The 12,260-nt window shown below is 40.2% G+C and overlaps 1 protein-coding gene across 12 annotated transcripts in view; it reads left to right on the top strand.

Moving 5' to 3' along the window:
• PLCB4 (phospholipase C beta 4) overlaps positions 1 to 12,260 on the top strand; it is a 333,392-nt gene that overhangs the window by 219,404 nt on the left and 101,728 nt on the right. For all 12 annotated transcript variants that reach the window (XM_075925708.2, XM_075925695.2, XM_075925700.2 and 9 more), the window contains 3 exons: positions 4,068 to 4,149; positions 5,414 to 5,514; positions 6,130 to 6,187. In XM_075925708.2, coding sequence (XP_075781823.1) covers positions 4,068 to 4,149; positions 5,414 to 5,514; positions 6,130 to 6,187 — 241 coding nt within the window. The remainder of the gene's footprint in view (positions 1 to 4,067; positions 4,150 to 5,413; positions 5,515 to 6,129; positions 6,188 to 12,260) is intronic.

Here is a 12,260-nt window from a genome sequence, read left to right as displayed (position 1 = left end):
CTAGGAGATAGGCATCTCCATTCATTTTTTCATTTAAAGTCTGGGGGCTTCCATGCGGAGAGGGAGGAGACTGACTCTTCTCTGTCTCAGTGCTCCCTCAGCTGGCCCTCAGACAACTTGCAGAAGGAGGAGGGCGCCTATTGCACAAGGGACTTTTGGCATGAGGAAGGGGGACAGAAAAAGGGGCACAGGGCTGGGGGGGAAGCTTGAGGGCAGTAGGACATAGGTGGGGAGAAGAGGTGACAGGAGGCAGGCCAGGAATGTAATGGGTCCAGGCAGGTCAGAAAATGCATGCACAAACCTTACAAGAACTGAGCATTTTACATGAAGTTTGGTATAACGTGGTTGAAAATACAGTTGCGTTACAAAAAGTAATTATCTGTCAGTTGATACCATGCTGTTAGTCATTTTTTATCATAAGGTCTGGTCTCCACACCGATTTCGCCAATTTCACTGAAGACTGTTTAAAACTGATTTAGTTTAACCCATGCAAACTCCCCAAGTGGAAACCTTTATATGGGTTTAAAACTGGTTATATCAGGTTAGCTTGTACCATACATTCATCAACACAATCTAAACCAATATAAAGTAAGATTAACTTGGCTTTCTACACAGTGTTGTGCACCATTTAAATGAAATCAGTTTACATTTTTACTTTTATTTAAACTGATACATCTTTGTGCATGTAGATCACTCTTAAGCAAAGAGGATAAATCTCAGACTTCATCTACTCTTGAAACTGGTATCTTATAATTTATAGGCCTTTACCAGCATAGCTATGCTAACAAACTCTGCCACAAAGGTACAGCTAGGCTGGTGGACAGGTGTCATGGCTCCGAACTTTTATTATTTCAACAATATTCCTGTTGCAAACATAATGACTAGATAGGGAGGTAACAAAATATACTCATGGAAAAACTCCATGGGCCTAGAACTTAGTTACAAAGAAAAGCCAAAACATCTTTTAAGCAATGCCAGATCTCAGATCCCATACCCAACCCTTAAAACAATAAAACCTAACGAAACTACCTAAACTTTACCCTACTTACAGAAAATGAAGAATGGTGTCTTGGAGAGAGAGAGAGACATGCTTGCCCCTCTCTGTAGCTGCAGAGAACTCCCCCAGACAGACAAAAAGACAAAGGAAAAAACCCAAATTCCTTTGTCCCAGGTTGAAAGTCCCACCTACATTCCTACTGGACGCTCCACCTGGCTAGGTGTAGTTAACCCCTTAATACCCAGGCTGCTGGCTAATCCTCATAATCATGACAACAGGTGCCTTTGATTGCATAGCTAACGCTCAAGAGGGAAGCAAAGGGTGTTCTTACACAAGCAGAAACACTTCTGTCAGTATAAGCTGCATTTGCACTAGAGCGCTATGCCAGTTTAGCCTTGGATACTACTGTTAGGTAACTGTTGGCAATTATTGTACCCCAAGACTTTCCCACGCTATTTAGGAAGTTATCCTTCTAGCTCCAGAAGAAACCAGGAAATGGGAGGAACCAAAACAAAAACTGTTATGAATAGTCTGTATTTTGTTATTTTTCAGGGGTAAAGGTTTGTTCCAACACTTTCTTGTTTCTTTGCCATTTCATCCATCTTGAACAATTGTAGTGGAATGAAGTAAAAATAATCCTGAATCCTGGTTTCAGTACATATTTTTTTTAAAACTGAGTAGTGAAAAGTACATTGACACTTGATATTGAAACTTTTGTAGGATATATCATGTAGTAATATTCCCCGCTGCAGCACTAACCCAATTCACTTTCTAGCGTAAGAAAGAAGAATGCAAATCTGCTACAATCAAATCACTTTTGACTGAAAGCTATTGTTTCATTTAGCAGAAAATACTTTATATAAAAATATCATGCAGAACTTGTGATTCATGTGATCTTTTTCTAGGGTGATGTACTCAGAAGTAATTACTACCATGTTTGCTGTCTTCAGTGATGAAATAACACGTCTGGAGCTGTGGAATTTTGGCTCACAGTTTTAGATGAATTGTTTATGCTAATGTTAACGGGGTTGACACAAAACGTCTGTTAATCCATGTCTACACTGCAACGCTATTAAATAGCTATTCTTCGTCTATTGAGCGCACCCATTATTTCAAAACACATTATTTCAAATTCCGACGTCCCTGTAAGCCTCATTAAATGAGGAGTAAGAGACGTTTCGGAAGAGCGATTTATTTCTAAATAAGTGCTGCGTGTAGACAGCGCCAAATTGCAAAAACAAAGCTCTTTTGAAATTGACTTGAAATAAGCAACACAATTTGCATAGCCCATATTTTGAGCTGCCGGTGCTTTGTAGACGCACCCTTATTCAGCAGCAGCCAGAGCCCACCAGGCTCTGTAAATCTTCACTGGAACCTGTGCAGCACATTCCAGGCAGGACAGAGGGCTGTCTGGGATAGGCACTGCGTGCTTCAGGTGGTGCTGAGGACTGGCTGCCCTGGCCCCGTCCCTTGCACCCAAGACCTCCCCCTTTCTGGGAGTGCAGTGCCCACACACACACACACACCTTGCTCAGTGTCTCAGTGATTCTATCAGCTGTTGGCTCCCCTGCCTGCAACTAGCAATCCTGCACATCCTAGTGCAATGTTCCTCAAAGATAGAAAGGATTCAGTAGATAACATCTGAGATTTTAAAAAATGGATGCCTAAAGTTAGACTCCTCGGTCCCTACTTTGATAGGAGCTGTTGGGTGGGCAGCAAATTTGAAAATCAGGCCATTTATGTAAGTGCCTAAATATATACATAGGAGTCTAATTTTAAGCACCTGCTTTTAAAAAAAAACTTGACAAAAAATATTAATTTATCTTTGGCTGATCTTTATTTTATTGGTAGCCCGATATTTACCCAAGTGGCTCTAAGTGTTTTGGAGAACAAAACAACCCTTGATTGCTATGGGGACAAACAATGGCAACAGTGTATATCACATCTTTCACTTGTGTATTTACTTAGTGTCCATGATATTAATAAGAAGTCTCGGAAAATTCACTTGGTGATAGAAGGCTGCATATTTTAGTCATATTACTCTTGTGAAGTCTTTCCAGAGGCAATGCTCATGTTGGTTTATGAACATGTCCCTATGCCAGAGTATTTGTATCCACATCAGGACACCAAAGTAGGGGAGTAGTAACCCCCATGGTTTGGGTTCAACCCTTTAGAGAGAGAGGAAGGCTAGCTGTGACGTTTGGATCTAACGTTTATGAAGCTCATCTCAGGTAGAAGCAGAAATAGAACAAATGTCTTCACATCAATCAAATCAGATCTCAGAGTTGGATTTATTTTATTGCAAGTAAAAATGAGGCTCTTAGTCTAATGAATGGTGACATAACTCCTTCTTTTATACAAAGAAACCAAATTGGTCGAGGAGTTTGGAGGACGTTTCTCAGCTGAAGTGGGAAGGAAGCAAAAAGAGATTTTATTTAGTCTGTCCGGAGGAGGAAGAGCTTTGGTGGGAGCAGATTAGAGAACCTATCAAGGGAAGAAGGAACAGCAAGAAAAGAGTAACAACTCTCTGTGGGAGGAAGGTGGGATTGGTGAATAAATGAGGAATCAGAATTTGGAGAGGTTGGTATGGGGAGAAATGTCTTCAAAAGAAAGGAGAAAAGCAGCAGAGGAAAGAATGGATTTCCCTGCAGGATGGCTGGATGGATAGATTAGTAGGATAGAAGGGTGGGAATCACTCCTATGGGTGTAGCAGAAAAGCCTTAAGCCTAACGTTGAGTTCCCTAATACTTACCTTGTTTGTAGATCCTGCTGCTTTTTTGACACAGTAACGTGTCTGTGGATCATGTTGAAAGCTGCCAACAGAACAATGTGTTGCCAGCTCATACTGAACAAACCTCTTCGTTCTTTGGGCAGATCCCTGTTGCATTAAACAGAGAGCAGGCATGTTGCTTCTGCTCTGTGGAAACTTACATCATTGTTACAACTGTGCTGGTACACAGCTGTCACTAGAAGTCATGTTCAAAAACGGAATGTTTTGAGGAAAAAAAGGAGTAAGAGACTGAAACTCGTTATTTTAAAAGCGACTAATTGTTTTTCTCCCTTTCCTTAGTATTACCAGAACCTTTGCATCAGGTAAAACAGAAAAGGTGATTTTTCAGGCCCTTAAGGAGCTAGGCCTTCCCAGTGGAAAGGTATTTATCAATTTAAAATAACATTTGTATATTAAGAGATCATAGAACCTATCAGATGATATTGTTATGTGTTGAGTTGTTTGCGTCATGCGAAAAAACATGCCTTATGTCCTCAGACAGCTTTACACAAATGTTAGCTAGGACTTTTTTCTTATGTCTCAGTGTGCTGAATATAAATATTCTAACGTTCATGTGATCCACGGATGGGGAACCTTTTTTGGGATGGGGCCACTGACCCACAGAAAAATAAATCAGGGGCCGCACATAAGTGAGAAAGTGAGGGGAAAAAAACCCTCATTGACGTGGCTCCCGACTAAGAAGGAGAAAGACTCTCCCTACATTCCCCTCATACACTAACCTAGGGCCCAGGCTAGTAGATTTTGTGTGCTACAGTCCCACGGGACAGTGGGGGCAAGAGGAGCGAGAGCACCAGCACAGGCACCCCACTGCGGGGGCGGGAGGGAGCCCCAAGCCTTAGGGGCTCGATCCAGGCAAACCGAGAGCCACATCCGGCTTACAGGCCTTAGGTGCCAGACCCCTGTGGACTTCAAAAGGCAAAATAAAGACTGTGTCTTCGTTCTGTATTTACTTTTTACATATGTGTATTGGTTTTGTTTTTATTGTCATAAATAGACTTAATGTTCTGCGTCAGACTATAAGGCTGTGTCTACATTAGCACCCTTTTCCGGAAAAGGGATGCTAATGAGACCAGTCGGAATTGCAAATGCCGCGGAGGATTTAAATATCCCCCGCGGCATTTGCATGAACATGGCTGACGCTTTTTTCCGGCTCGGGGTTTTGCCGGAGAAAAGCGCCAGTTTAGACGGGATCTTGCGGAAAATAAGCCCTTTTCCGGAAGATCCCTTATTCCTACTTTCAAGTAGGAATAAGGGATCTTCCGGAAAAGGGCTTATTTTCCGGAAAATCGCATCTAGACTGGCGCTTTTCTCCGGCATAACCCCGAGCCGGAAAAAAGCGTCAGCCATGTTAATGCAAATGCCGCGGGGGATATTTAAATCACCCGCGGAATTTGCAATTGCGATGTGTCTCATTAGCATCCCTTTTCCGGAAAGGGGTGCCAATGTAGACACAGCCCAAGCGTGCCAAACAAATTTGGAACAAGAACAAAAATTAGAGCTCTTTTCAGAAAACATAAATAAAGCCATGTGCACTGGGCAAAGGTTACTAATATTCTTCTAATACTCAGACATGCTGATAGAGAATAAACCAGCTTTTGCTAATCAACCTTTACGTTTCTTTTCAGAATGATGAAATTGAACCTTCAGCTTTTACTTATGAGAAATTTTATGAACTAACACAAAAGATATGTCCTCGTACGGACATAGAGGAACTCTTTAGAAAGATGTAAGTTAAATTCAACTAATTTTAAATTGTTTTACTATCATTTTAGTCTATTTCTATTATTATTGGTACAATACTGAACATTGTAAAGAATTCCAAACTTTGACTCCTAATACCATGTATAGTATTTGCAGACCAAGTCACAACTGCCTTTTCTTACCCGTTTCCTCCCAAATTATTAATGTAAAAGTTCATTCTGTATTTTAGAGGAACTTTTACATGAGTTAAAGGAAGCACCTGGAACTTTTTTTGCATTGGCTTTACTAACTACCTATAATTTTAACCTGCTCCTTAAGGTTATTAACACAGTATGTAAACTAACTAGATTAAACAAGAAGTCTAAAAGTTTGTTCAATCAGATTCTTTTCAAATGGAGGACTTACATGTTGTTTTCTAAATTAAACCTGTTAAATCATATTGAGAAGAGAGGGTATTATACTGTAGCAAGTATAGACAGTTTGTTTACCTTGACAGTGTCTGTTCATTTTGAGAATACACAGCTACATCAGTGTTAGGAAACTAGAAGGGTTAGAAAGTATCAACAATGTCAACATGTAAATCATACCTACTGTAGCATCATATATGAAAACTTACTTTTTCTAATAAATTTCTTTTCAGCAATGGAGACAAAACTGATTATTTAACGGTAGACCAATTAGTGAGCTTTCTAAATGAAGTAAGCTTTTTCATACATTAACTACCATACAAGTTTGTCTGCAGTGGCTTGCTTCTTCCAGTCTTCTCATTGCATGTTTCATGCCATCATTTGCTATGCTTCTGATCTGCTGATCTTTTCATTATGGCAGTATCCAGGTGCAAAAATCAGCTCCAACCTTATATGTTCTTTTGCTTTCTCTGTGTTGGCTTTGCGGATTGCTTCTGTTGATTACTTGCTGTGGCGTGAAGCTATTGTTGCATATGTTTTATAAATGTTATACTGTTATATACAATGTAATTTCAACTAAACTATACTCATTGTTATGAGCAATTATTTTACTTTTAGGCATCTCATTGAAAAACAGAAACATGAAGTGGGCTTTTATATGCAGTAGTTTGATTCTCCACTATGAATTTTTTTTATCATGAATCTATGGGTCATACACATTTTAATGGATCATATGTGATTCTGAAAATATTAAAAGTATGAAGGATAGAAGGAAATGTATTGGCAGCAGTATTTCTAAAATGCACCTTTATTAGCAAGATAAATGAAGAGTATGCAGTGTTCCTTCAATCTAGTATCTAAAAAAATCACTTTATTAATGTGTGCTATTTTGTTCCATTTCAAAAGCATATTAAGATGTGGAAATATGATTCCTGAAACTACACACCACTTAGGTGAATTTGACAGAATTTACTTGAAATAAATGAAGTATTATGAACACCAGTAATTCCCCAGCTTTCACATCTCTAAACCCTTTTTCCCAATGGATAGCAGAATTATATTATTTCTGCATAGAGTCTTTGAGGGAACAATCTAAGTACAAACTTATAAAAAAATCAAAACACCACAAATTGCTATTTTCTCATTTCTTTGTGCAGAAATGTAAACATCACCCATGTCTCAATCTAAGAGCATGTGCAAAAGAGAGAGCCCTTTTGTTCTCCGTTTAAAAAGCAGTATAATGCCTTATTCATCACCAACAGTGACCCAAGCATAGAAAAGTTTTTTTTAAGAAGTAACAGTTTTACCACTGTCTAGTGGACTATGCCTATGGAGTACACCACACTCATTGGCTGCCCCAGATTATATCCTAATCTTGCAAACAAATATACACAGCTGTGAATAGTCCACTCGCAATCCACAGTTATGAAGTTACGCATGTGTGCAAGAGCTGGGCTGTGATTGGTATGTGTGACTAATCCACACTTCTGAGTGATATAAAATTACTCTGTCCTAATGCTGGTGTGGACGGTGCTACATCAGCAAGAGAGCTTTTCCCACTGACATAGCTACCACTGCTTGTTGGGGGATGGATTAATTAAGTTGACAAGAAAGCTCTCTCCTTTCATCTTAGAGTGGCTGTGCTAGGGAGCATACAGCTGCATCAGTTCTCTCGTGTCATCACAGCCTAAGTAGCTTTAAAGTGGCTTGGAACCGAAATACTTAAGACGTTATCTGCTTCTCCCTTCGCGTATGGCCAGCCCTCTCTGCAGTCAGCACAGGTGCTCAAGCTGGAAAGCACAAAAGCTTATTGAAAGAAATGAAGTAGGTGAGGCAATACCATTTATTATGCTGACTTCTCTTGTGGAAGGAGACAAGCTTTCACAGTGTCACAGAGTTCAGAAGTCTACGTGTCTGCTCCACACGCTGCACGACGATGCAGCTGTGCCGTCGCACCGGGTCCGGCAACAGAATACAAACAGCTCCAACAAGCGGCACTAGCTTCACCACTGGGAGCGTGGCTCCTGCCGGCCAAGTGCTGTCCTCAGCAGTGCTTTAACATACGTTGTTCAGGGAGGTATTTTTTCATACCCCTGAGCATCACATGTTTTAACCATGAAAGTGACCCTATAGACAAAGCCATAGACCTAGGAAGGTCTGTCACAGGTAGATACAAAGTGGAACCGATTGTTAAGCATCAGCGTTGTTAATACGTTTCCATGAACACCGCTGCAGTCACAGAACAGAGGAGGGGGTGAGTGGGTTGTAGACTGGTGAAAGAGATGGAAAGGCAGAGTGCAGATTTCCTTTGAGGATGGGGGCCGTGAGGCCAGGTATGAAGTGATTGTGTCACATTTGATATGGTAGGTTTGGGTCTTCAGCTCGTTTTTCTACGTGAATTACTTCAAGAGCGTAGGGATTGTCTCATTTCACCCATATTTGAGGGGGAGCATAGGAAAGAAATCTTTCCAGCAAAGGCACTGGCTTTATTTTTTCTCAGGGGTGCTCTCCCTCCACTCAGTCCCATTTCACCCTCCACGGCCTGCCCTCACTCTGCCTCTTCCCTGTTCCTGCTCCACTCGCTCCATTGCCACCTCACTGCTCTCTGCCCACCCTTCTCTAGCTGCCACAGGGCTGATGAGTGACACTGCTGAACAGCTGTGTCTGGGGGGTGCTCACGCCCCAAGCAACCATGGAATCAGCACCTATGTTTTCCTGAACTCCATCTTCTGGCCTTCACACAAACTTCCCAAACTCACCAAGCAAAGCTCTGCACAAACCATGAGACAACTCGGCAGTGCCATGCCCTGCCCTGCGGGAACAACAGATGCAAAAACTGCAGATAGCTCTCCACTGCAACAATCAATACCCCTCCAAACGCACCTATTAAAAACAAGAGGAGATACAAGCGCCTCTCACGCCATGTGGTGTCCCTCATCCTGCACATCATTAGGCCCAATAACAGCTACATGGTTGTAGATGTGCCCTAACTCTCCTTTATTCTGTGGTTGCAGAGATGTTAATGACCAACTTCATTTTGAATGGTCCTTTGAACATGTGCTTAAAAATCTTCTCTACCTATGGTTGCCAGACGGTTTCAACAAAAATACCGAACACACTTGACATTACATCACAATCTACATTACATCTTATTTAGAAAATAACGGACATTTATATTTTCTCAATTTGTTTCCCAAACAGAAAGCTCAAATACTGGACTGTCTGGTTCAAAACCGGACACCTGGCAACCCTAGCTCTGCCTTGTACTTAGCTGTGACACCGATTATGTCTTCTAGAACTGAAGAGCTCTATGTAATTCACAGCTATGTGTGTCTCACCAGCGGAAGCTGGTCCAATAAAAGATAAGATGTCACTCACCTTGTCCCATCCATGTCCTAGAACCTACAAGGCAACTGCAGTACTAAAAATAATAAAATTAGTATCATTATAAAAAAGCCGTGGCTGGTGACAGGGCAGTCTTAGGGAGGGGACCTGGATTGTTAAATTTGTTCCCCCTTTGTTACAAAATAGCCTAAATTTGGTGAGCTTCCAGACTTGTTACAACAGCAGTTTTTTATACGGTTTTTAGTGATGGATGAGGGTATATTCCTAGATGGGTATGATTTGGGAGTGAGGCTTTTCTGGCCTCTCTTTTTTTTTTTCTGTTATCCGAGGTAAATTACTGACTCCATTTTGACTGTTTAATGCTAGCAGCTGACAGTTCATTTATTTGTGTATCATTATTAATGCTAGGATTTTTATAAGACTAATTATCATCAGCCACTCAGCAGTTCTGTGTGTATGTTCTTTTTTCAAGTTAAATCCAAGGAAAAAGAAAAATAATAGAGAAATGAAATAGGCCCCATACTACTAAGAGTTGCTCCTGCTGTTTGACAGCCATAGATTTTAGCTTTGGCATACGTGAGTAATTATCAAAAGTAGTAAATTAGTACAATCTGGCCTGAACTCTGGCTTTCTCCTGGGAAAAGAGTAAGATGAAATGGGATAATGGATCCTTCTTGTTTAGTAAGTTTCCTTTTTCTGTTTTAATAGAAAGGGGCTATTATTTGTGCTGGGCCTCATAAATCCCAATAATCGAACTGGCTTCTTGCAAATCATGAGTTGTTTCACAAGACAGCAAGTATTAACTGGCTAGGTAAATGGTGCCCATATTTGTAGAGAATCCATTTCTTCCTTCTTTCCCTTTCCAAAGTAAACAGGTAACTGTCTAGTTCTCGCCTCTCCCCCCCCCCCCCCCCCCAAAAAAAATGATTTCACCCTCTTATTGTTAAGGAACATCTGGCAGAAAGAAATGGATCCTGTCTTAACATAGTATCTGGAGCAATCAATAGTAGTTTTGGTGGACATATGTGATTAGTCCCAGGAACTTTGTGAGTTTGATATTGATCAGCTATGTTGTTTTACATTATGAATTCCCTGTGCCAACAAACTCACTAGCATTAACATTCATGCTGGAGATCCTACTTGACATTATTTTTTCAAAAATCTCACAAACTGTCAAGTTCTGTTAGAATTTTTTAAATTAAACTTAAGAGACCTATATTTTGCCTAAATGAAAACAAAAACAAGATAATGAGCAATGATCATGATGACAACAACAAAAACCTTACGGTTAGTTCTGTTCAATAATTTCTTCGCTGTGACTGCTATGAAGTGTTGTTTGCCTTCTCCCCTTTATTTTCTTTCTCCATGTTACCTCTGTTTGATTGACGATTATCCATGAAAGAGAAAAGTGGGGTAGAGCTCTTGTCTTTAATAAGAGCCTCCTCTCCGCTTTCTTTCAGTTGTTTCAAATGATGCGTTTTCACTAATGGTGCAAAGCTTGTCACGTATGATTACAGGTGGCCGGCTGTACTGTTGCATGCTAGTGTTGTGCTCCTAAGAGATGCTTAGCAAGGTGTGTCTTGCATTCAGCTGCTTACATTTCATATTTCATCTGAGATTTACCTGAATATCCAGAGATCCAACATGTGAATTTAACTGTTATACTTCAAATGTTGTAGATTGTCAGTAGCATTAAATTGAAGAATGCTTCATCAACTGCATGATTAAATTGGCATTAGTTGTAATTTCTTAGAATTAACCAATCACACATGCCAATGTGTTGGTTGTAAGGAACAGATCAGGTTGCTTTTTTTTTTTTTTTTTTTTTTTTTGATTGCACACTGCTTGATCCGAACAGAATACCAAAATATTTGTATATAAGGAATTACAGCAAATGCTCTTAGTACCTAAACCATGTACATCCCACATTGTCCACTCCTAAATTATTGGTCAACAATAGGGGGTGGCCCATATTACATTTGTGAATGTAAATTACAGCATCAAACCTGCACCTACCTGGGTAAAAGATGCGTCCATGTTCATATTTGTTTGTTTTTGCTTTTGCATCTGCTTACATGCCACTATTCAGTTGAATTATGTTTTTAGTTTTTTTTTTATGGAGAATCAGGCGCACAGTGTGCAGCTCCAGTGCAGTGTGAACAAAAGTGAAAATCGCATTGCACATAGCCAAATGATGGAGTCATGAATTAGGCCTTGAGAGATTTATTGGAAGTCCCTGATACCTCAATTGCCTAGTTCAAGAAATATTTGTGTATGGTACAGCTTGAACCTCTCTAATCTGGCACTCTCTGGTCCAGCAAAACCTATGGTCCGGCATGATTTTAGTTAGCCGGCTGGCCTCTTATCCTGGGTGTGGATAAGTTTCCCTCGGTCCCATAAAGGTTTTTACAGCCAACGGTCCTGGTTCTCAGTGTTCTGTGCCATTATGTAGCTTTAATTTACCCCTAATTGTCTTCTAAGAGCCAATAAGCAGGAGAAGTGTTGACCTCCAATGGTTCAGTATATTTTCTGGTTCTGCACCAGTAAGGTCTTGAGGGTGTCGGACTGGAGAGATTCAACCTGTATTATAAAATCCCTGCATCATTCATTACTATGAATTTTGGGGTGATACTATGGAGATTATTTTAATAATTTACATATTTCCTCTATGATCCTACATTGATTTTTCAGCAAGTTGAGTGCCCCAGTATTTATATGATTCATAGAGATAATTAACACCCAGTAACATATTTCTAAATGCAGGTTCCACGTAGAATATTAGTAGCAATTTTTTATTTTCTTAATGTTTATTTTAGTCATCTGTATTGATGCAGACACAAGTTTTATGAGGGGATAATTACATTAACATCAGTCAGACCCATCAGTTTGCATGACTTACCTAAAAGATTTCTGGCAAAGGAAGAGGATTTACCTGTTACTAAAGGATCTGCTGTTAATTGTCAAAATTTTATTGGCACAGAGGCCACATGAGTTATTTTATTGTAATGAGTAAATAGCA

Source organism: Pelodiscus sinensis, chromosome 3, assembly GCF_052426305.1.
Source record: "Pelodiscus sinensis isolate ZL-2025 chromosome 3, ASM5242630v1, whole genome shotgun sequence".
NCBI classification, from domain to species: Eukaryota; Metazoa; Chordata; order Testudines; family Trionychidae; genus Pelodiscus; species Pelodiscus sinensis.
The sequence above is the reverse complement of the archived record's forward strand: the minus strand, read 5'-3'. Positions and strand labels throughout refer to the sequence as shown.